Source organism: Eptatretus burgeri, chromosome 7 (genome assembly GCF_056783735.1).
Source record: "Eptatretus burgeri isolate ZD-2024b chromosome 7, Ebu_testis_v1, whole genome shotgun sequence".
NCBI classification, from domain to species: Eukaryota; Metazoa; Chordata; class Myxini; order Myxiniformes; family Myxinidae; genus Eptatretus; species Eptatretus burgeri.
In genome coordinates this window covers 39,452,188-39,478,932 of record NC_140967.1, presented here as the reverse complement: position 1 = coordinate 39,478,932, position 26,745 = coordinate 39,452,188, and the positions used below count along the sequence as shown (strand labels likewise).

Genomic DNA, 26,745 nt, shown 5'->3' with positions numbered 1-26,745 from the left:
CCAAAGGGCAGGACCGGTATGAGCTTGGCCTGATGTATTTGTGAGCCTTTTGTCCATGCTTCCAATGGTACCAGCACATCTGTTTGGCATGTTAGTGGGTGCTTGAGTTGGGAGTTGTGTCATGAGAGATTGTACCTGTCTGCTCAAGTTCTTAACCTGGGTGGACAAGGCGCAGACTTGGTCTGGTGGAGATGCAAGTTGCTGTTGAGGGTTTGAAACAGCTCTTATGCGCATAGCGGAGGACAAATGAGAAGAGACTTCCATGATCTTGTCGGCGAAGTCCACCAGTTGTTCGATGTTGACAGTCTTTTTAGTTGAGGCCAAGATCAGTTGGACGTTGGTGGGAAGTCTCTGGAGAAACAGCTGTTTTAAGATGATATTCTCCAATGTATTGTCCACAAGCAGCTGTCTCATCCTTCACAAAAAAAATGAGAGGGTTTTCTGTCACCAAGCTTTTCAGAAATGAGTAGTTGGTGTAGTCTCTTTTGCTCCTGATATACAAGCTGAGGTACACTTGATGAGATCAGCCTTGAGTTTGGTATAACATTCTGAGGCTGCAGGAGCAATGAGAAGGTCCCTCACTTGCACTTTTTCTGGCTGGAGAGATCCAACGACATCGGCGAAGTGCGTATCCTGGGTGGTCACATGCCAGGTCAGGAACTGAGCTTAAACTTGCATGAACCACAATGTAGGATCATTAGGCCAGAAGGAAGGGAGCTTTAAACTAACAGTCGCTACTGGTGACGGGGGTACCTCAGCAGATACACCTTCGTGGATATCATCGTCGGATGTCGCTTTAACAGACATGATTATAAGAGGTCACCAATATAGAAAATCGAGTTCGCCGCTAAAGGTTGATGACTTTGTGTGAGTGCTGTCCCATAAGCTGTTAAACTTGAATGTGAGCAAATACTGCCACAAGTTCAAAAAGAAGCAAGAAATGGCATATCACCAGTGGGCCGATTCGGCATTGTGTCCACAAAATAATACGATCTACTCAATGATGAGGGTGTCATAAATGGCCAGTGCCCGTGGGAATAAGCTGCTGACCAAAATGGGTCGATGATAGATGTCCCACTGATTGAAATAAAAAAAAAATGACCGTTTTTACAGCCATTTTTCCCTGCTGTGCAGGGGTTTGGCTTTTTGTGAGGCAATGTTTTATGGCTGGATGCCCTTCCTGACGCCAACCCTGGTCGCCTCTTACGACACACAGGGATATGGTATACCTATTCTAACCGGGGCATACACCGGGACCAGTACACTGGCACTCATTTCGCCGACCTCGGAAGGATGACAGGCTGAGTCAACCCCCTGGTGTTAATTCAGCAGCCAACGGGGCTTGAACTCAGGACAGATGTCCCACTGGTTGAAAGGAGTGAAAAACCCACTGGAGATATGGGGGTGACTTGGCACGCGGTACGAAGCTCTGTGAGTCAAGAGAGAAAATGCGTCGCTGAAGATCGGGCTGTGAATGCGGTTTAACTCCAGTAAACTCCAGTAAACTCCAGTAAACTCCAGTAAACTCCAGTAAACTCTGGTGGGTTCTTCTCACCATGGTGTAAAGAAGGAGCTGCCAGACAGAAAAAGCATCGTCACACTTCCGTTCAAGCCTTCCTCAATACCCAGTCCCTCGAGGAGGTCCAAGAGGCTGATGGTCATCTGTGGCAAAATGATTGGTTAGAAACCAGGTTTTAAAAACCAAGCATCCATAACAACTACTACCATTGGTTGGACAAGTAAATGGAACAAAGTTCATGATGTAAAAATACAGGACAACCTCAAGCATTTGATGGAATGATGCTTTTACAACGATTCCAGCAATTCCCAGCGATATGATGCATATCGTGGGGATGACCTCGAACGAAACAATGTTGCTTCAATATTTACAAAAATCTATTGAGTGTGTAATTACAGATATATTTAAATACACGTTTTACAGGCTCGACCCATGCAGCACATGAGATACACCAGGTTTAGACAATGTTTACATGAGATACACCAGGTTGAGACAATGTTTACATGAGATACACCAGGTTTAGACAATGTTTACATGAGATACACCAGGTTTAGACAATGTTTACATGAGATACACCAGGTTTAGACAATGTTTACATGATATACACCAGGTTTAGACAATGTTTACATGAGATACACCAGGTTTAGACAATGTTTACATGAGATACACCAGGTTTAGACGATGTTTACATGAGATACACCAGGTTGAGACAATGTTTACATGAGATACACCAGGTTTGGACAATGTTAACATGAGATACACCAGGTTTAGACAATGTTTACATGAGATACACCAGGTTTAGACAATGTTTACATGAGATACACCAGGTTTAGACAATGTTTACATGAGATACACCAGGTTTAGACAATGTTTACATGAGATACACCAGGTTTTGACAATGTTTACATGAGATACACCAGGTTTAGACAATGTTTACATGATATACACCAGGTTTAGACAATGTTTACATGAGATACACCAGGTTTAGACAATGTTTACATGAGATACACCAGGTTTAGACAATGTTTACATGAGATACACCAGGTTTAGACAATGTTTACATGAGATACACCAGGTTTAGACAATGTTTACATGAGATACACCAGGTTTGGACAATGTTTACATGAGATACACCAGGTTTAGACAATGTTTATATGAGATACACCAGGTTTTGACAATGTTTACATGAGATACACCAGGTTTAGACAATGTTTACATGAGATACACCAGGTTTAGACAATGTTTATATGAGATACACCAGGTTTAGACAATGTTTATATGAGATACACCAGGTTTAGACAAAGTTTACATGAGATACACCAGGTTGAGACAAAGTTTACATGAGATACACCAGGTTTACATGAGATACACCAGGTTTAGACAAAGTTTACATGAGATACACCAGGTTTAGACAACGTTTACATGATATACACCAGGTTTAGACAAAGTTTACATGAGATACACCAGGTTTAGACAAAGTTTACATGAGATACACCAGGTTTAGACAAAGTATACATGAGATACACCAGGTTTAGACAATGTTTACATGAGATACACCAGGTTTAGACAATGTTTACATGAGATACACCAGGTTTAGACAAAGTTTACATGAGATACACCAGGTTTAGACAATGTTTACATGAGATACACCAGGTTTAGACAATGTTTACATGAGATACACCAGGTTTAGACAAAGTTTACATGAGATACACCAGGTTTAGACAATGTTTACATGAGATACACCAGGTTTAGACAATGTTTACATGAGATACACCAGGTTTAGACAATGCTTACATGAGATACACCAGGTTTAGACAATGTTTACATGAGATGCACCAGGTTTAGACAATGTTTACATGAGATACACCAGGTTTAGACAAAGTTTACATGAGATACACCAGGTTTAGACAATGTTTACATGAGATACACCAGGTTTAGACAATGTTTACATGAGATACACCAGGTTTAGACAATGTTTACATGAGATACACCAGGTTTAGACAATGTTTATATGAGATACACCAGGTTTAGACAATGTTTACATGAGATACACCAGGTTTGGACAATGTTTGCATGAGATACACCAGGTTTAGACAATGTTTACATGAGATACACCAGGTTTTGACAATGTTTACATGAGATACACCAGGTTTAGACAAAGTTTACATGAGATACACCAGGTTTAGACAATGTTTACATGAGATACACCAGGTTTAGACGATGTTTACATGAGATACACCAGGTTTAGACGATGTTTACATGAGATACACCAGGTTTTCAAAATGTTTACATGAGATACACCAGGTTTAGACAATGTTTACATGAGATACACCAGGTTTGGACAATGTTTACATGAGATACACCAGGTTTGGACAATGTTTACATGAGATACACCAGGTTTAGACAATGTTTACATGAGATACACCAGGTTTTGACAATGTTTACATGAGATACACCAGGTTTAGACAAAGTTTACATGAGATACACCAGGTTTAGACAATGTTTACATGAGATACACCAGGTTTAGACAATGTTTACATGAGATACACCAGGTTTAGACAATGTTTACATGAGATACACCAGGTTTAGACAATGTTTACATGAGATACACCAGGTTTAGACAATGTTTACATGAGATACACCAGGTTTAGACAATGTTTACATGAGATACACCAGGTTTGGACAATGTTTGCATGAGATACACCAGGTTTAGACAATGTTTACATGAGATACACCAGGTTTTGACAATGTTTACATGAGATACACCAGGTTTAGACAAAGTTTACATGAGATACACCAGGTTTAGACAATGTTTACATGAGATACACCAGGTTTAGACAATGTTTACATGAGATACACCAGGTTTAGACAATGTTTACATGAGATACACCAGGTTTAGACAATGTTTATATGAGATACACCAGGTTTAGACAATGTTTACATGAGATACACCAGGTTTGGACAATGTTTGCATGAGATACACCAGGTTTAGACAATGTTTACATGAGATACACCAGGTTTTGACAATGTTTACATGAGATACACCAGGTTTAGACAAAGTTTACATGAGATACACCAGGTTTAGACAATGTTTACATGAGATACACCAGGTTTAGACGATGTTTACATGAGATACACCAGGTTTAGACGATGTTTACATGAGATACACCAGGTTTTCAAAATGTTTACATGAGATACACCAGGTTTAGACAATGTTTACATGAGATACACCAGGTTTGGACAATGTTTACATGAGATACACCAGGTTTGGACAATGTTTACATGAGATACACCAGGTTTAGACAATGTTTACATGAGATACACCAGGTTTTGACAATGTTTACATGAGATACACCAGGTTTAGACAAAGTTTACATGAGATACACCAGGTTTAGACAATGTTTACATGAGATACACCAGGTTTAGACGATGTTTACATGAGATACACCAGGTTTAGACGATGTTTACATGAGATACACCAGGTTTTCAAAATGTTTACATGAGATACACCAGGTTTAGACAATGTTTACATGAGATACACCAGGTTTGGACAATGTTTACATGAGATACACCAGGTTTGGACAATGTTTACATGAGATACACCAGGTTTAGACAATGTTTACATGAGATACACCAGGTTTTGACAATGTTTACATGAGATACACCAGGTTTAGACAAAGTTTACATGAGATACACCAGGTTTAGACAATGTTTACATGAGATACACCAGGTTTAGACGATGTTTACATGAGATACACCAGGTTTAGACGATGTTTACATGAGATACACCAGGTTTTCAAAATGTTTACATGAGATACACCAGGTTTAGACAATGTTTACATGAGATACACCAGGTTTTGACAATGTTTACATGAGATACACCAGGTTTAGACAAAGTTTACATGAGATACACCAGGTTGAGACAAAGTTTACATGAGATACACCAGGTTTACATGAGATACACCAGGTTTAGACAAAGTTTACATGAGATACACCAGGTTTAGACAACGTTTACATGATATACACCAGGTTTAGACAAAGTTTACATGAGATACACCAGGTTTAGACAAAGTTTACATGAGATACACCAGGTTTAGACAAAGTATACATGAGATACACCAGGTTTAGACAATGTTTACATGAGATACACCAGGTTTAGACAATGTTTACATGAGATACACCAGGTTTAGACAAAGTTTACATGAGATACACCAGGTTTAGACAATGTTTACATGAGATACACCAGGTTTAGACAATGTTTACATGAGATACACCAGGTTTAGACAATGCTTACATGAGATACACCAGGTTTAGACAATGTTTACATGAGATGCACCAGGTTTAGACAATGTTTACATGAGATACACCAGGTTTAGACAAAGTTTACATGAGATACACCAGGTTTAGACAATGTTTACATGAGATACACCAGGTTTAGACAATGTTTACATGAGATACACCAGGTTTAGACAATGTTTACATGAGATACACCAGGTTTAGACAATGTTTATATGAGATACACCAGGTTTAGACAATGTTTACATGAGATACACCAGGTTTGGACAATGTTTGCATGAGATACACCAGGTTTAGACAATGTTTACATGAGATACACCAGGTTTTGACAATGTTTACATGAGATACACCAGGTTTAGACAAAGTTTACATGAGATACACCAGGTTTAGACAATGTTTACATGAGATACACCAGGTTTAGACGATGTTTACATGAGATACACCAGGTTTAGACGATGTTTACATGAGATACACCAGGTTTTCAAAATGTTTACATGAGATACACCAGGTTTAGACAATGTTTACATGAGATACACCAGGTTTGGACAATGTTTACATGAGATACACCAGGTTTGGACAATGTTTACATGAGATACACCAGGTTTAGACAATGTTTACATGAGATACACCAGGTTTTGACAATGTTTACATGAGATACACCAGGTTTAGACAAAGTTTACATGAGATACACCAGGTTTAGACAATGTTTACATGAGATACACCAGGTTTAGACAATGTTTACATGAGATACACCAGGTTTAGACAATGTTTACATGAGATACACCAGGTTTAGACAATGTTTACATGAGATACACCAGGTTTAGACAATGTTTACATGAGATACACCAGGTTTAGACAATGTTTACATGAGATACACCAGGTTTGGACAATGTTTGCATGAGATACACCAGGTTTAGACAATGTTTACATGAGATACACCAGGTTTTGACAATGTTTACATGAGATACACCAGGTTTAGACAAAGTTTACATGAGATACACCAGGTTTAGACAATGTTTACATGAGATACACCAGGTTTAGACAATGTTTACATGAGATACACCAGGTTTAGACAATGTTTACATGAGATACACCAGGTTTAGACAATGTTTATATGAGATACACCAGGTTTAGACAATGTTTACATGAGATACACCAGGTTTGGACAATGTTTGCATGAGATACACCAGGTTTAGACAATGTTTACATGAGATACACCAGGTTTTGACAATGTTTACATGAGATACACCAGGTTTAGACAAAGTTTACATGAGATACACCAGGTTTAGACAATGTTTACATGAGATACACCAGGTTTAGACGATGTTTACATGAGATACACCAGGTTTAGACGATGTTTACATGAGATACACCAGGTTTTCAAAATGTTTACATGAGATACACCAGGTTTAGACAATGTTTACATGAAATACACCAGGTTTGGACAATGTTTACATGAGATACACCAGGTTTGGACAATGTTTACATGAGATACACCAGGTTTAGACAATGTTTACATGAGATACACCAGGTTTTGACAATGTTTACATGAGATACACCAGGTTTAGACAAAGTTTACATGAGATACACCAGGTTTAGACAATGTTTACATGAGATACACCAGGTTTAGACGATGTTTACATGAGATACACCAGGTTTAGACGATGTTTACATGAGATACACCAGGTTTTCAAAATGTTTACATGAGATACACCAGGTTTAGACAATGTTTACATGAGATACACCAGGTTTGGACAATGTTTACATGAGATACACCAGGTTTGGACAATGTTTACATGAGATACACCAGGTTTAGACAATGTTTACATGAGATACACCAGGTTTTGACAATGTTTACATGAGATACACCAGGTTTAGACAAAGTTTACATGAGATACACCAGGTTTAGACAATGTTTACATGAGATACACCAGGTTTAGACAATGTTTACATGAGATACACCAGGTTTAGACAATGTTTACATGAGATACACCAGGTTTAGACAATGTTTATATGAGATACACCAGGTTTAGACAATGTTTACATGAGATACACCAGGTTTGGACAATGTTTGCATGAGATACACCAGGTTTAGACAATGTTTACATGAGATACACCAGGTTTTGACAATGTTTACATGAGATACACCAGGTTTAGACAAAGTTTACATGAGATACACCAGGTTTAGACAATGTTTACATGAGATACACCAGGTTTAGACGATGTTTACATGAGATACACCAGGTTTAGACGATGTTTACATGAGATACACCAGGTTTTCAAAATGTTTACATGAGATACACCAGGTTTAGACAATGTTTACATGAGATACACCAGGTTTGGACAATGTTTACATGAGATACACCAGGTTTGGACAATGTTTACATGAGATACACCAGGTTTAGACAATGTTTACATGAGATACACCAGGTTTTGACAATGTTTACATGAGATACACCAGGTTTAGACAAAGTTTACATGAGATACACCAGGTTTAGACAATGTTTACATGAGATACACCAGGTTTAGACGATGTTTACATGAGATACACCAGGTTTAGACGATGTTTACATGAGATACACCAGGTTTTCAAAATGTTTACATGAGATACACCAGGTTTAGACAATGTTTACATGAGATACACCAGGTTTGGACAATGTTTACATGAGATACACCAGGTTTGGACAATGTTTACATGAGATACACCAGGTTTAGACAATGTTTACATGAGATACACCAGGTTTTGACAATGTTTACATGAGATACACCAGGTTTAGACAAAGTTTACATGAGATACACCAGGTTTAGACAATGTTTACATGAGATACACCAGGTTTAGACGATGTTTACATGAGATACACCAGGTTTAGACGATGTTTACATGAGATACACCAGGTTTTCAAAATGTTTACATGAGATACACCAGGTTTAGACAATGTTTACATGAGATACACCAGGTTTTGACAATGTTTACATGAGATACACCAGGTTTAGACAAAGTTTACATGAGATACACCAGGTTTAGACGATGTTTACATGAGATACACCAGGTTTAGACGATGTTTACATGAGATACACCAGGTTTAGACGATGTTTACATGAGATACACCAGGTTTTCAAAATGTTTACATGAGATACACCAGGTTTAGACAATGTTTACATGAGATATACCAGGTTTTGACAATGTTTACATGAGATACACCAGGTTCAGACAATGTTTACATGAGATACACCAGTTTTAGATTATGTTTATATAAGATACACCAGGTTTAGACAATGTTTACTTGAGATACACCAGGTTTAGACAAAGTTTACATGAGATACACCAGGTTTAGACAATGTTTACATGGCACATGTGGACAACCAAACTTTTCTCTCCAAACATTAACCAATAAGGTACGATGGTCTAAATCTCCAAATGCATGGTCTTTTCCAGTTCCCCCTTCCCTTTGTGTAGAGCAGCGTTTTTGGCTGCTGGTTTCTGGTTGCATCATTGGTTATGGGCGCAGCTGTGCTGCTGATGCAGTGCCCCTAAACCAGTACATTGATGCGTATTTCGTCGACCTCACAAGGCATGACAGGCTGAATCAACCCCCTGGTATTAATCCAGCGAACAACGGGGTTCGAACTCAGGACCCTCTGGTCCCAAGGCACCACCCTCACCGCCAAGACAACGTCAGGTTTCCCTTTCCGAGTTCATCCCCGACCTTCTCCTTCCTGTTTTTAATTCTGAAACAAAAGCCAGTTCGTCAGCGATGACGTCACGGCCACGCCACGCCCACCCAACCGCCTGCATCATTCTCGGACGTTGTTTGAACCGGTAGTAATTACTCTGACGCTCAGATTATTCAGCAGAACGTGAGCTGGAAGTCCGGTCGGCGGATTGAGGAGAGGAAGGCGGGTATCGAGGGCTGGGGAGAGCCGTGAGGAAGTGTATGTATCGAGGGGAGACCCGGGTGTACCGGTGAGAGGTGGTTGAGTAAAAACGGTCAATAATTCGCACCCGAGAAGAAGCACGGGTGGTGCGGGTGGAGCCCCGTCCGATGGAGGACTCCGTGAGCTCGCAGAGAGAGTGTCCGTACATTCGCATGCTGCCCTACGCGGACAGAGTTAATGGCGAGGCTGCGGCCTCTCTGGCGCTCATCAAGGTCCAACTGGGACGCGCTGTCCGCTTGCGAGAACTTTGGCCCGGGGTCATGTTCTGGAGCCGATCCTTGAGCAAGTGAGGGCATCACAATTAGCATTTTCATCACCACATTGAGTTATGTGCCACCACCACTACGGGTATCACCACCACTATGGGTATCACAATCACCACTATGGGTATCACTACCACGACGGGTATCACCATCACCACCTTTGGTATCACCACCACCACTATGGGTATCACCAGCACTACAGGTATCACCATCACCACTATCAGTATCACCACCACCACTTTGGGTATCACCATCACCGCTATAGGTATCACTACCACTATGGGTATCACCATCACTATGGGTATCACCACCACTACGGGTCTCACCACCACTACGGGTATCACCACCACCATGGGTATCACAATCACCACTATGGGTATCACTACCACGACGGGTATCACCATCACCACCTTTGGTATCACCACCACCACTATGGGTATCACCAGCACTACAGGTATCACTATCACCGCTATCAGTATCACCACCACTATGGGTATCACCACCACTACGGGTCTCACCACCACTACGGGTCTCACCACCACTACGGGTCTCACCACCACTATGGGTATCACAATCACCACTATGGGTATCACTACCACGACGGGTATCACCATCACCACCTTCGGTATCACCACCACCACTATGGGTATCACCATCACCGCTATCAGTATCACCACCACCACTTTGGGTATCACCATCACCGCTATAGGTATCACTACCACTATGGGTATCACCATCACTATGGGTATCACCACCACTACGGGTCTCACCACCACTATGGGTCTCACCACCACTATGGGTATCACCACCGTTATGGGTATCACCACCGCTACAGGTATCACTACCACTATGGGTGTCACCACCACTATGGGTATCACAATCACCACTATGGGTATCACTACCACGACGGGTATCACCATCACCACCTTCGGTATCACCACCACCACTATGGGTATCACCAGCACTACAGGTATCACCATCACCGCTATCAGTATCACCACCACCACTTTGGGTATCACCATCACCGCTATGGGTATCACCACCACTATGGGTATCACTACCACTATGGGTATCACTACCACTATGGGTATCACCACCACTATGGGTATCACCATCACCGCTATGGGTATCACCACCACCACTATGGGTATCACCACCACCACTATGGGTATCACCACCACCACTATGGGTATCACCATCACCACTATGGGTATCACTACCACTATGGGTATCACCACCACTATGGGTATCACCATCACCGCTATGGGTATCACCACCACCACTATGGGTATCACCACCACCACTATGGGTATCACCACCACCACTATGGGTATCACCACCACCACTATGGGTATCACCATCACCACTATGGGTATCACTACCACTATGGGTATCACCATCACCGCTATCGGTATCACCACAACGACTATGGGTATCACCATTACCCCTATGGGTATCACCATCACCCCTATGGGTATCACCATCATCACTACGGTTATCACCACCACCACTATGAGTATCACCACCATTACTATGAATATCGCCATCACCACCGCCACCACTAAAAACAGAATACTATAATCTAACGAGTTCCCTTACAAGGAACTTCACAGGAGGGGGCATGTGTTGGCCCTTCAAGGCTTGCACAAGATTTGCCAACTTGTAGTTGTTTGTCCGTGCTTCATCCTTTTTCAAATGCTGAACGTCAAGCAAGGAAGCAGCTTGTACCATCGTTTGTCTTTGGTATGATTCGACCAGGGTCCCAACAGCTGACCTCCCAAACTCCGAGCGGATGCTATAACCATTATGCCACAAAGTCTGGTCATCATCATTACCGCTCTGACTACTGTTACCATCAACAGCACCACTATAACTGTCGTCATCATGACCACCATGGTCATCACCACTACCCCTATGACTGTCATCGTCATGATGATTTTTCTTTACCTCCTCAAACAAACATCCCAAATACCATAACCATTTTCAACTCATTCCGTCCCTGTATTGTCTTCGGATTGTCCTTCATGCAAAGCTTGTTTATTGCAAGATAGTTGGAGATAAAGTTGTCAGCATTTTGTTTAAACTGGCTTATTTACATACTTACACATTTATTTTGATTTTGTTTTAATTTGATTTAAGCATGACTGCAGAATTTTGTAACTCTCACATATTTGTTTTAAATTTAATGCCACATGATACAGGGATCCCCTGCCCTTTGGGCCACAGTCAAGTATTTTGTTTTAATCTTGTGCCAGATTCAACAAGTTATTCTGGTCTGTTTATTTTCATACCTGATTACTTTCTCCCAACCTTCCCTTATCGCCGATGCCCCTGTCATACCATCCCAACCTTCCGTTGTAGTCAATGACTCGTATACTCGGCTCACAGTACCTTGCGTCCCATGGCTGATGTTTGGTCAGTATTTGGTGTCGATGACAACCTTTCACTTTGGCACTTGCGGATGTGAACAGCTAGGATAATTGAACCCACAGCAGTGGAATGGAGAAACAAGTTTTTGACCATTCGACTCACCACCTTGAGTAATTGCAACAATAGGTTGGCCCTTTCAGCATTCCTCATCTGAACCGTTGGCAAATTATTCTCAGAACTCTGCTTCAAATCCCATTTCTGAGTACGATGTGTATTTGCATTTGGGGTTGGCAGGATGGTCTAGATGTACGCGTACTTGCTTCTCAGCTGTCTTGCCTGGGTTCGAATGTCGGCTCAGCTATCGTTTGTTTCACCTTGAGGTCTTTATTGTTTGTGACTAATCTTGATGACCAAACCTTTCATCACAGGTATATTCGACTATACGGGAGGAAGTTTTCCAAAGAGGACCATGTGGTCTTTGTGAAGCTGGTCTATGAACTGGTGACGATTCCAAAGTTGGAGGTCGGCATTCTGCAAAGCTTCGCCCGTCTCCTCATTACACTACTAAAGTCAGTATAAAAAAACCACAAAAGCATTTGTATCTTTCTGAAATTCCCTTCAGCTCAGGGCAACATTAATGAATTTATGAGCTTTATTTGGACAGTCCTTCATTCGTTGTATACAACGTAATATTTACAGTAGTCCCTGGCTTTTACAGACACCAATGCATCCAAGCAAAAGTGTCCCTCCATGGCAGCTGTCCTTTCATCACAGGGAAATTTATTTTAGATGAGGCCAACGCACATTCATGCATGCAAAGCATTTACTAATAAATGTTGGGATACACCTTAGGGTTTCCTTCCCTTTCGTGTACGTATGTCCTATAGTGTCCTTCCTTTAATGACCGCAACCCAAGGTTTGCGCTTCATGAGTATGAACAATCGTGCAGGTCGACGACCAATCAAATGGATCTTTGTCAGTTGGGGTCTATGACTTCTGAGTGACGTTACAGTTACCACATCGACAGCGTAACATTTTTTAAACTTATAATATTTCAAATAAAGAGATACAAAGTCAAATGAGGAAGTTCACCGTTGCTTACAATGTCCAACGAAGATTCCCTCATTGTTTCCGTACAATGTCTTTGTCCTGCTGGCTCAACTCACGCATGTTCACCTCGTCCTCTGGGGCTGTCGAACGATCGAGTGCTGTCTCGTCGTTCTCACTCGATGTCCTTGCAGCGTCTGGCGGGGCTGTCCAACAATCGATTCGCGTCGGGTTCTCTCTCGTACGCTGGACCGTTCAGGATGATTTAAGAGCTCAAAGGAATTATTTCCCGATGCACAATCTTAATGTGTTTTAATCGACCTGATTATAATCAGCTCCACGCGATAACAACCACTCTGGACATTAACACCTCGTTCACTTATCCGAATTAAATCGAGCACAGGGACGATCGGTACACATGTCTCCCGTCCCTCTCTCCACTTCCCTCTCGTGGGTTTATATAGTATCACAGAATGATCCCGTGCCTTTCCAGCAAATGCAATTCTCATCTACACGGGAAGTTTCGTCTAAGAACAATCTCACATTTTCACGAATCTCACCAGGCAGTTGACCATACAATACTGGCATCCACAGTCAAATGTATCTCATTACATCAATCGGTTTACAACACAAATCATCGATTCGTGCTACAACATACTTATAACATGTAACTGTCAATTTTAATCATTCATTTACAGGCATTTACTAATGCTTCCTCACAAATACCACAACCAATGCTTACTGACCATAGCATTTAGCTTTAACTGACAATGAATATAAAAACCATCCACTTACAGTGCTTTGACTTTTGTCACATTTTGTTGTGTTCCAGCCTGAACTTAGAATGGATTGAATTTTAATTTTTTTTTGTCACCGATCGACACAACATATCCCATAATGACAAAGTAAAAATACGTTTTTAGAATTTTTTCAAATTAATTAAAAATGAAAAGCTGAAAATGTCTTGCGTCCAATAAGTATTCAACCCCCTTTGTCAATACTGACAGACCCCTGGTAGCTTGAACATATTGCTGTGTTTGAGCTTGTGGAATAACTGCTGAAATATGTCTGTCCAGGTTCTTCCCAACATCTTTTTTCTTTGCTCCTTTCACATTTCATTCCAACTTTTTTTTTCACAATTGTCTTTACTCATTTTAATTCTTGCTTTTTGTTCTTTTTTTAACCGTTTGTACTCTCCATTCCTCTCTTTTGTTGTCTATCTCTCTAAGGAGAAGTGAATTCTTGGAGAATTTTTTTTTCTGTAAGGCTCACTTGTCTGCGCCCGGATGGGTTTGAGGGTTGTGCAATAGCGGCTGAAACCTGAATCCGATCCAGGTTCCTCCTGATGATCCATCTTTGCTCTTCACTTCTTTGGGTTCCTTCTTGGTCTTCCGTTTCATTGTGCAAGCGCCTTTGGCAGCGATTACAGCTTCCAGTCTTCTTGGGTATGTCTGTATCAGCTTTTCACATCGGGATTTGGGGGATTCTCTCCCTATTCTTCCTTGAAGATTTGCTTAAACTCTTAAGTTGGATGGGGAGCGTCGGTGAACAGCAGTCTTCAGGTCTTTCCACAGATTCTCAGTGGGATTCAAGTCTGGGCTTTGGCTGGACCAGTGGAGGACTTTCACGTTCTTGTTTTGAAGCCATTCCATTGTTGCTTTGGCTGTATGCTTGGGAATATTGTCCTGTTGGAATGTAAATATTTGCCAAAGTCTGAGGTCTTTTGCACTCTGAAGCAGGTTCTCCTCAAGGATTTGCCTGTATTTGGCTCCATTCATTGTTCCCTCTATCCTTACAAGACTCCCCATCTTTGCTGTTGAAAAGCATCCCCATAGCATGATGCCGCTCACCATGTTTCACGGTAGGGATGGTGTAAGGTGGTTGATGAGCTGTGCTCTGTTTCTGCCAGACGTTACGCTTTGCATTCAGGCCAAATAGTTTAATTTTCGTGCTATCACACCACAGAACATTTTGTCACATGCTCTCAGTCTTTCATGTGCCTTTTTACAAACTCCAGGCGTGCTGTCATGTGTCTTTTTACAAACTCCGGACGTGCTGTCATGTGTCTTTTTACAAACTCCGGATGTGCTGTCATGTGTCTTTTTACAAACTCCGGATGTGCTGTCATGTGCCTTTTTACAAACTCCGGACGTGCTGTCATGTGTCTTTTTACAAACTCCGGATGTGCTGTCATGTGTCTTTTTACAAACTCCGGACGTGCTGTCATGTGTCTTTTTACAAACTCCGGACGTGCTGTCATGCGCCTTTTTACAAACTCCAGGCGTGCTGTCATGTGTCTTTTTACAAACTCCAGACGTGCTGTCATGTGTCTTTTTACAAACTCTGGACGTGCTGTCATGTGTCTCTTTATAAACTCCAGACGGGCTGTCATGTGTCTTTTTCCAAACTCCAGAAGTGCTGTCATGTGTCTTTTTACAAACTCCGGACGTGCTGTCATGTGTTTTTTTACAAACTCTGGACGTGCTGTCATGTGTCTTTTTACAAACTCTGGACGTGCTGTCATGTGTCTTTTTACAAACTCTGGACGTGCTGTCATGTGTCTTTTTACAAACTCCTGACGTGCTGTCATGTGTCTCTTTATAAACTCCAGACGGGCTGTCATGTGTCTTTTTACAAACTCCAGAAGTGCTGTCATGTGTCTTTTTACAAACTCTGGATGTGCTGTCATGTGTCTTTTTACAAACTCTGGACGTGCTGTCATGTGTCTTTTTACAAACTCCGGACGTGCTGTCATGTGTCTTTTTACAAACTCTGGACGTGCTGTCATGTGTCTTTTTACAAACTCTGGACATGCTGTCATGTGTCTTTTTACAAACTCCGGACGTGCTGTCATGTGTCTTTTTACAAACTCCTGACGTTCTGTCATGTGTCTTTTTACAAACTCCAGGCGTGCTGTCATGTGTCTTTTTACAAACTCCGGACGTGCTGTCATGTGTCTTTTTACAAACTCTGGACGTGCTGTCATGTGTCTTTTTACAAACTCCGGATGTGCTGTCATGTGTCTTTTTATAAACTCCGGGCGTGCTGTCATGTGTCTTTTTACAAACTCTGGACGTGCTGTCATGTGTCTTTTTAGAAAGTCCGGACGTGCTGTCATGTGTCTTTTTACAAACTCCGGGCGTGCTGTCATGTGTCTTTTTACAAAGTCCGGACGTGCTGTCATGTGTCTTTTTACAAACTCCGGACGTACTGTCATGTGTCTTTTTACAAACTCCAGACGTACTGTCATGTGTCTTTTTACAAACTCCAGACGTACTGTCATGTGTCTTTTTACAAACTCCGGACGTACTGTCATGTGTCTTTTTACAAACTCCGGACGTGCTGTCATTTGTCTTTTTACATACTTCGGACGTGCTGTCATGTGTCTTTTTACAAACTCCGGATGTGCTGTCATGTGTCTTTTTACAAACTCCGGACGTGCTGTCGTGTGTCTTTTTACAAACTCCTGGCGTGCTGTCATGTGTCTTTTTACAAACTCCAGATGTGCTGTCATGTGTCTTTCTACAAACTCCGGACGTACTGTCATGTGTCTTTTTACAGACTCCAGACGTGCTGTCATGTGTCTTTTTACAAACTCCGGACGTGCTGTCATGTGTCTTTTTACAAACTCCAGAAGTGCTGTCATGTGTCTTTTTACAAACTCTGGACGTGCTGTCATGTGTCTTTTTACAAACTCTGGACGTGCTGTCATGTGTCTTTTTACAAACTCTGGACGTGCTGTCATGTGTCTTTTTACAAACTCCGGACGTGCTGTCATGTGTCTTTTTACAAACTCTGGACGTGCTGTCATGTGTCTTTTTACAAACTCTGGACGTGCTGTCATGTGTCTTTTTACAAACTCTGGACGTGCTGTCATGTGTCTTTTTACAAACTCTGGACGTGCTGTCATGTGTCTTTTTACAAACTCCGGACGTGCTGTCATGTGTTTTTTTACAAACTCTGGACGTGCTGTCATGTGTCTTTTTACAAACTCTGGACGTGCTGTCATGTGTCTTTTTACAAACTCCTGACATGCTGTCATGTGTCTTTTTACAAACTTCAGAAGTGCTGTCATGTATCTTTTTACAAACTCTGGACGTGCTGTCATGTGTCTCTTTATAAACTCCAGACGGGCTGTCATGTGTCTTTTTACAAACTCCAGAAGTGCTGTCATGTGTCTTTTTACAAACTCTGGATGTGCTGTCATGTGTCTTTTTACAAACTCTGGACGTGCTGTCATGTGTCTTTTTACAAACTCCGGACGTGCTGTCATGTGTCTTTTTACAAACTCTGGACGTGCTGTCATGTGTCTTTTTACAAACTCTGGACGTGCTGTCATGTGTCTTTTTACAAACTCCGGACGTGCTGTCATGTGTTTTTTTACAAACTCTGGACGTGCTGTCATGTGTCTTTTTACAAACTCTGGACGTGCTGTCATGTGTCTTTTTACAAACTCTGGACGTGCTGTCATGTGTCTTTTTACAAACTCCTGACGTGCTGCCATGTGTCTTTTTACAAACTTCAGAAGTGCTGTCATGTGTCTTTTTACAAACTCTGGACGTGCTGTCATGTGTCTCTTTATAAACTCCAGACGGGCTGTCATGTGTCTTTTTACAAACTCCAGAAGTGCTGTCATGTGTCTTTTTACAAACTCTGGATGTGCTGTCATTTGTCTTTTTACAAACTCTGGACGTGCTGTCATGTGTCTTTTTACAAACTCCGGACGTGCTGTCATGTGTCTTTTTACAAACTCTGGACGTGCTGTCATGTGTCTTTTTACAAACTCTGGACGTGCTGTCATGTGTCTTTTTACAAACTCCTGACGTGCTGTCATGTGTCTTTTTACAAACTCCTGACGTTCTGTCATGTGTCTTTTTACAAACTCCAGGCGTGCTGTCATGTGTCTTTTTACAAACTCCGGACGTGCTGTCATGTGTCTTTTTACAAACTCTGGACGTGCTGTCATGTGTCTTTTTACAAACTCCGGACGTGCTGTCATGTGTCTTTTTATAAACTCCAGGCGTGCTGTCATGTGTCTTTTTACAAACTCTGGACGTGCTGTCATGTGTCTTTTTAGAAAGTCCGGACGTGCTGTCATGTGTCTTTTTACAAACTCCGGGCGTGCTGTCATGTGTCTTTTTACAAAGTCCGGACGTGCTGTCATGTGTCTTTTTACAAACTCCGGACGTACTGTCATGTGTCTTTTTACAAACTCCAGACGTACTGTCATGTGTCTTTTTACAAACTCCGGACGTACTGTCATGTGTCTTTTTACAAACTCCGGACGTGCTGTCATGTGTCTTTTTACAAACTCCGGACGTGCTGTCATGTGTCTTTTTACAAACTCCGGATGTGCTGTCATGTGTCTTTTTACAAACTCCGGACGTGCTGTCGTGTGTCTTTTTACAAACTCCTGGCGTGCTGTCATGTGTCTTTTTACAAACTCCAGATGTGCTGTCATGTGTCTTTTTACAAACTCCAGAAGTGCTGTCATGTGTCTTTTTACAAACTCTGGACGTGCTGTCATGTGTCTTTTTACAAACTCTGGACGTGCTGTCATGTGTCTTTTTACAAACTCCGGACGTGCTGTCATGTGTCTTTTTACAAACTCTGGACGTGCTGTCATGTGTCTTTTTACAAACTCCGGACGTGCTGTCATGTGTCTTTTTACAAACTCTGGACGTGCTGTCATGTGTCTTTTTACAAACTCTGGACGTGCTGTCATGTGTCTTTTTACAAACTCTGGACGTGCTGTCATGTGTCTTTTTACAAACTCTGGACGTGCTGTCATGTGTCTTTTTACAAACTCTGGACGTGCTGTCATGTGTCTTTTTACAAACTCTGGACGTGCTGTCATGTGTCTTTTTACAAACTCTGGACGTGCTGTCATGTGTCTTTTTACAAACTCTGGACGTGCTGTCATGTGTCTTTTTACAAACTCCGGACGTGCTGTCATGTGTCTTTTTCCAAACTCCTGGCGTTCTGTCATGTGTCTTTTTACAAACTCCGGATGTGCTGTCATGTGTCTTTTTACAAACTCTGGACGTGCTGTCATGTGTCTTTTTACAAACTCTGGACGTGCTGTCATGTGTCTTTTTGCAACTCCGGGCGTGCTGTCATGTGTCTTTTTAGAAAGTGCGGACGTGCTGTCATGTGTCTTTTTACAAACTCCGGGCGTGCTGTCATGTGTCTTTTTACAAAGTCCGGACGTGCTGTCATGTGTCTTTTTACAAACTCCGGACGTACTGTCATGTGTCTTTTTACAAACTCCAGACGTACTGTCATGTGTCTTTTTACAAACTCCAGGCGTGCTGTCATGTGTCTTTTTACAAACTCCGGACGTGCTGTCATGTGTCTTTTTACAAACTCCGGACGTGCTGTCATGTGTCTTTTTGCAACTCCGGGCGTGCTGTCATGTGTCTTTTTAGAAAGTCCGGACGTGCTGTCATGTGTCTTTTTACAAACTCCGGGCGTGCTGTCATGTGTCTTTTTACAAAGTCCGGACGTGCTGTCATGTGTCTTTTTACAAACTCTGGACGTACTGTCATGTGTCTTTTTACAAACTCCAGACGTACTGTCATGTGTCTTTTTACAAACTCCAGACGTACTGTAATGTGTCTTTTTACAAACTCCGGACGTACTGTCATGTGTCTTTTTACAAACTCCGGACGTACTGTCATGTGTCTTTTTACAGACTCCAGACGTGCTGTCACGTGTCTTTTTCCAAACTCCGGGCGTGCTGTCATGTGTCTTTTTACAAACTCCGGACGTGCTGTCATGTGTCTTTTTACAAACTCCAGAAGTGCTGTCATGTGTCTTTTTACAAACTCCGGACGTACTGTCATGTGTCTTTTTCCAAACTCCGGGCGTGCTGTCATGTGTCTTTTTACAAACTCCGGACGTACTGTCATGTGTCTTTTTACAGACTCCAGACGTGCTGTCACGTGTCTTTTTCCAAACTCCGGGCGTGCTGTCATGTGTCTTTTTACAAACTCCGGACGTGCTGTCATGTGTCTTTTTACAAACTCCAGAAGTGCTGTCATGTGTCTTTTTACAAACTCTGGACATGCTGTCATGTGTCTTTTTACAAACTCTGGACGTGCTGTCATGTGTCTTTTTACAAACTCCGGACGTGCTGTCATGTGTCTTTTTACAAACTCCAGACGTGCTGTCATGTGTCTTTTTACAAACTCCGGACGTGCTGTCATGTGTCTTTTTACAAACTCCGGACGTGCTGTCATGTGTCTTTTTACAAACTCTGGACGTGCTGTCATGTGTCTTTTTACAAACTCCTGACGTGCTGTCATGTGTCTTTTTACAAACTCTGGACGTGCTGTCATGTGTCTTTTTACAAACTCTGGACGTGCTGTAATGTGTCTTTTTCAAACTCCAGACGTGCTGTAATGTGTCTTTTTACAAACTCCGGACGTGCTGTCATGTGCCTTTTTCTCAGTAGTGGCTTCCGTCTGACCACTCTCCCATAAAACCTCGATTTGTGAAGTGCTGCAGAGACTGTTGTCCTTCCGGCAGGTTCTCCCATCTTGGCGAAGGAACTCTGTCGTTCTGTCAGAGTGTTCGTTGGGTTCTTGGTCACTTCTCTGCACAAGGTCTTTCTTTCCCAGTTGCTCAGTTTGGTCAAATAGCCAGCTCAGGAAGAGTCTGGATAGTTCCATATTCTTTCCATTTCCTCATGATGATGTAGCTCACCGCTTTTGGGAACTTTCAACGCTCTATAAATTATTTTATACCCATCCACAGATATATGCTTTCTCACAATTCTATCTCAGAGTTATGTGGATATTCATTGGACGTCATGGTAGAGTTTCTGCTCAGGCATGCACAGTCAACTGTGTGACCTTATTTAGGACGGTGTGTTTCTTTATATATCACGTCCAATCAATTTGAATTGGCCACAGCTGGACTCCAATCAAGTCTTAAAGTGATCTCAAGGATGATCAAAGGAAATTGGATGTACTTGAGCTTAATTTGGAGCGTCATCGCAAAAGGGTTGAATACTTATTGACGCAAGACATTTCAGCTTTTCATTTTTAATCAACTGGTAAAAAAAAATTCTGAAAACACGTTTTCACTTTGTCATGATGGAGTATTTTGTGTAGATTAGTGACAAAAAAAAATTAAATTTAATCCATTTTAAATTCAGGCTGGAACACAACAAAATGTGACAAACGTCAAGGGTGTGAATACTTTCTGAAGGCGCTGTATATACATGTACTGCATGATGCAGGAATCCACCAGAAGTTTCTGGAGCTTTGTGGATACGATGTGGAAGAGGAGCTGGCAAATAAGAGCTTTATTTGTCTATTAGAGAAAGCTAGATATCAGAACAAAGAAATCTAATAGCTATTACAATAAGGAGGCGGAATGAAATTTGGCTGAAGAACAAGGAGATTAGACTGACACCAACTGAAGAAAGACCATGACTAATTTGACAACATACTGTAATAATAAACGTACCAAAACACTAATCAACAGAGCAAACAAATCTTTAAAAATAAATACCAAAATCAGCCCCACTGAAAGAAATAAACATAGTGAGTTTTGCAGCAGCATTACTCATTCAGGAAAAATATAACAACAAAACACTGCAATAACAGAACAGGTTCCACAAATATAAACCAAGCACATTATCCAAGGTGGAGCAAAGACCTCGATAGACAGAGGGAGCTGCTCAGAAAGGAGCAGGAGAGATCCAGCAATTCCAAAGAGTTCAAAGCCCAAAACTAAAGAGAATCGAAAAATAAAAAAATATATAAAATTGAACATCAAAACCTCAAGTTAATGGTTGCTGAAAACGAACTCAAAATATTTTTTAAAAGATAGCAGAGAAATTAAAAAAAAACTATGACGAGGCTAACAGCAGGAGAAAACGAGGACAGATGTTTGAAAACCCAAAATGGTAATATCGTGAACTAGGGAAACGGAAGCAGAATGTGTCATCCAATCCTGAAAAAGATGAACTGGACCAATTCTAGAAAGGAATTTATGAAGATCAAAAAGAACACTAAGGAGGCAGAATGAATATGAAACCTGGAAGAAACAAACATCTTGAAGAAATACCCCCAATAAGAAGTTAATGCAGAAAAGACAAGACAAGATCTTGCAAAAATGGCAAACTTCAAAAGCCCTGCCCAGATTGGATCCCAAACTTCTGGCTAAAGCAATTTGATGCGCTCCACATTAACTACTTTTGAGCATTCAATTAATTTATCCAAGGGGATCAGGAAATGGATGAATGGCTCACAGAAGATAACACGTTCCTCATCTCAAAATATAAAGAAAGTCAACTACCTCGCAAATATCTGCCAATCGCATGGCTACCAACAACATTCAAACTTTAAACAGGAATCTTCACAAAAACAATGTACCACCACCTAACACAAGAAAGAGACCTAGAGGCAGAACAGAAAGGATGCAAGAGAGGATGATACAGAACTGTCCACAGCCTGGATATACTATTAAAAAAAATGCTTTTTACAATGTCCCACATTCATGGATGATAAAGTACATGCAAATGTACAAAATATGTCCCCAAATAATCGAGCTGATTGAGAAAGCAATGGATCTATGGAATACCACACTAATCCTGCAGCACTCAGAAGGAAAGGAAGATATGACGCAGGATCTTCCAAGGAGACAGCCTTCCCCCCTCTTGTTTTGCCTTGCTCTGGATCCACTAAGTAACCTCATTAATGAACAAGGACACGGATACACCCAAACAACCAATAAAAGAAGCAAGAAAGGTGACACATCTGCTGTACGTAGATGATTTAAAACACTTTGCACCGAACGACGAAAAATTGGCAGAACAACTGAAATTAGTGAAACGGTACTCCAATGACATCCAAATAGATTTTGGTCAAGATAAGTGTGCCAAGTGCACATTCGTGCAAGGCAAGGTAGACCAAGAAAAACGGATAACATAAAAATTGACCTCAATACAACAATACAGGTCGAGACAACTTACAAATACCTTGGAGTAGAAAAGGGTCACCAAGTATTTCACAAAAAAATTCACAAAACAATTGCCAAAGAATACCTGTGTAGAACGAGGATGATCCTTTAAACATACCTCTTCCCAAGGAACAAAATCAAAAGTCATAAACCAACTAGCAGTATCAGTGTTCCAATGCAGCTGCAGAATTAAGTAAACTGGCCACAAGCGGAAATCAGAAAACTAGACACCAGAAGTAGGAAATCCTCACCACCACAAATTATTCTACAAAAATCAGTGCAATCAGTACCTGCTGACGAAAGAAGAAGGTGGTGGCGGCTTGATGCAACTCGATAAAATGCACTGACTGACAACTGCAGGATTAGCAGATTACGTGAAACGTTCAACAGATCTACCAAATGCAATTGTATACAAGCATGAAGACATAAAAATAGAAAAGGTATCTCTCACTCACCTTGCAAAAAAAACTTCCACAAACAGTTCCAAATGGAAGATGTCATGCACCAAATCGAAACAGCAACAACTACAGCCCAAACAATTGCAACAAAGACAAAATATAAATATGAGATGAAATATCGACATATATATAGTGACAAATGGGAGAAAGACAAAAGAGCAGGAATATATATATATATATATATATATATATATATATATATATATATATATATATATATATATATATATATATATATATATATATATATATATATATGAGCCTGGTGTTGGCGCAGTGGTTAGGGCAGCGGCTTGGGATCCAAAAGGTCCTGAGTTCAAGCCCCGTTGGGCCACTGAATTAATACACCAGGGGGTTGACTCAGCCTGTCATCCTTCCGAGGTCGGCGAAATGAGTACCAGTATCCTGGGCCGGTGTATACCCTGGTTAAAAATAGGTGTACCATATCCCTGTGTTGTAAGAGGTGACCAGGGTTGCGTCAGGAAGGGCATCCGGCGTAAAACATGTGCCAAATCACCATGCGGATCATACGGATGATCCGCTGTGGCGACCCCTAACGGGAGCAGCCGAAAGAAGAAGAAGAAGAAGATATATATATATATATATATATATATATATATATATATATATATATATATATATATATATATATATATATATATATATAGTTGGACAGATTGGGGATAGACAAAGAAGAATCACTGGAATGGCTAAGAAGAGGTCACCAATTGGGATGGAGAACAAATCGTAATATATGCTCAAGACCAAGAACACCACACGAATGACTTTAATAAAAATACACCTGTGCGGGAGTGATGGTCATTTCTGCGAGAAAATATATAGCCTCCTGAAGGTAGGGCAGTTTTTGCAAACTTTGAAGTAACGTGACACAAACGAAAGCGAATATAGAAAATCCGGCCCGCCAAATTTTAGATATTGTCCCATAGATTCATATGCCACAATAAAATTCAAGATTGCTTGAGAAATGTAGGGGGGAGATAGATTTTGAAAATCGTCATTTTGGCATGAAAATCGTCATTTTCGCATTTTTTGCCAACTTTGAAGTCACATGACACGAAAACGAAAGTGAATATAGAAAATCCGGCCCAACCAAAAGTTAGATATTGTCCCATAGATTCATATGCCACAATCAAATTCAAGATTGCTTGAGAAATGGCGGAGGAGATAGATTTTGAAAATCGTCATTTTCGCATTTTTTGCCAACTTTGAAGTCACGTGACACGAAAACGAAAGCGAATATCGAAAATCCGGCCGGATCAAAATTTAGATATTGTCCCATAGATTTATTTGCTGCAATCAAATTCAAGATCGCTTGAGAAATGGCGGAGGAGATAGAATTTCAAAATCATCATTTTCGCAACTTCAAAGGCCTCGTGATCTTGACCTTGACCTTGACCTTCGGTGACCTTGAAAGTCATACCATCGTGTACGTCTCATCGACCTCTATCAGGATCACTAATAACCAGATCTCCCGCTTCAACTTCATTGTGAACGGACGGACCCATATTACCCTTTCTCTCAACACCAATATTATTAGGTCATTGGAAATGACCTAAAAAGGCAGGATTCTGCCATTCAAGTCAATTGGAAAAGTGTAGATTCTGCAAGGTAGAAACAGAAAGCACAAGTCACCTCCTATCAGGATGTAAAAAAAACTCCTATCAGAACAGCTGTACACCCAAAGGCACAACAAGGTATGTAGAGAAATGTACTGGCGCATCTGCCGAATTTTCAATATCCCAGTTCCATAAAACATATGGAAACATGAATAAAAAGCAATTATTGAAAACCAGCACCAATTTGGTTTCACCAATTTGATTTTAGCTGAGGTCACTCCACCTTGGACATGCTGCTTCCACTCACCCAACTGGATGGAGGCCATCAATGTCAGACATGAAAGCAGGGCCATCTCTGCGGGAATATCTTGTGCTTTTGGCACAGTCTGGCATCCTGCCTTATTCTCCAAACTCTCTGCCTGTGGCATCAAAGGCCAACTCCACACATGGTTTATGGATGTCCTCTACTCTCATAGCCATTGTGTGGTTCTCAACTGAATCCTTCTCTCTCTCTCTCCTCTCTCTCCTCTCTCTCCTCTCTCTCCTCTCTCCCTCTCTCTCCCTCTCTCTCCCTCTCCCTCCCTCTCTCTCCTCTCTCTCCTCTCTCTCTCTCTCTCTCTCTCTCTCTCTCTCTCTCTCTCTCTCTCTCTCTCTCTCTCTCTCTCTCTCTCTCTCTCTCCTCTCTCTCCTCTCTCTCTCTCTCTCTCTCTCTCTCTCTCTCTCTCTCTCTCTCTCTCTCTCTCTCTCTCTCTCTCTCTCTCCTCTCTCTCTCTCTCTCTCTCTCTCTCCTCTCCTCTCTCTCTCCTCCCTCTCCTCTCTCTCTCTCCTCTCTCTCTCTCTCTCTCTCCTCTCTCTCTCTCTCTCTCTCCTCTCTCTCTCTCTCTCTCTCTCTCTCTCTCTCTCTCTCCTCTCTCTCTCTCTCTCTCTCTCCTTCTCTCTCTCTCTCTCTCTCTCTCTCTCTCTCTCTCTCTCTCTCTCTCTCTCTCTCTCTCTCTCTCTCTCTCTCTTCTCTCTCTCTCTCTCTCTCTCTCTCTCTCTCCTCTCTCTCTCTCTCTCTCTCTCTCTCTCTCTCTCTCTCTCTCCTCTCTCTCTCTCCTCTCTCTTCTCTCTCTCTCTCTCTCTCTCTCTCTCTCTCTCTCTCTCTCTCTCTCTCTCTCTCTCTCTCTCTCTCTCTCTCTCTCTCTCTCTCTCTCTCTCTCTCTCTCTCTCTCTCTCTCTCTCTCTCTCTCTCCTCTCTCTCTCTCTCTCTCCTCTCTCTCCTCTCTCTCCTCTCTCTCCTCTCTCTCTCTCCCCTCTCTCTCCTCTCT

At 41.5% G+C, this 26,745-nt stretch overlaps 1 protein-coding gene across 3 annotated transcripts in view; it reads left to right on the top strand.

The window, feature by feature from the left end:
• The first annotated feature begins 9,608 nt into the window (after positions 1-9,608).
• The window catches only part of PSME4 (proteasome activator subunit 4), a 161,734-nt gene continuing 144,597 nt past the window's right edge, over positions 9,609-26,745 (top strand). The window contains exons 1-2 of one of the 3 annotated variants that reach the window (XR_015060010.1): positions 9,609-10,037; positions 12,813-12,953. Coding sequence is in view for 2 of the 3 variants with exons in the window: in XM_085888095.1 (XP_085744221.1) it covers positions 9,859-10,037; positions 12,813-12,953 (320 nt within the window). In the remaining variant the exon portion in view is untranslated. The remainder of the gene's footprint in view (positions 10,038-12,812; positions 12,954-26,745) is intronic. The other 2 variants (XM_085888095.1, XM_085888096.1) reach the window with 2 other exon arrangements.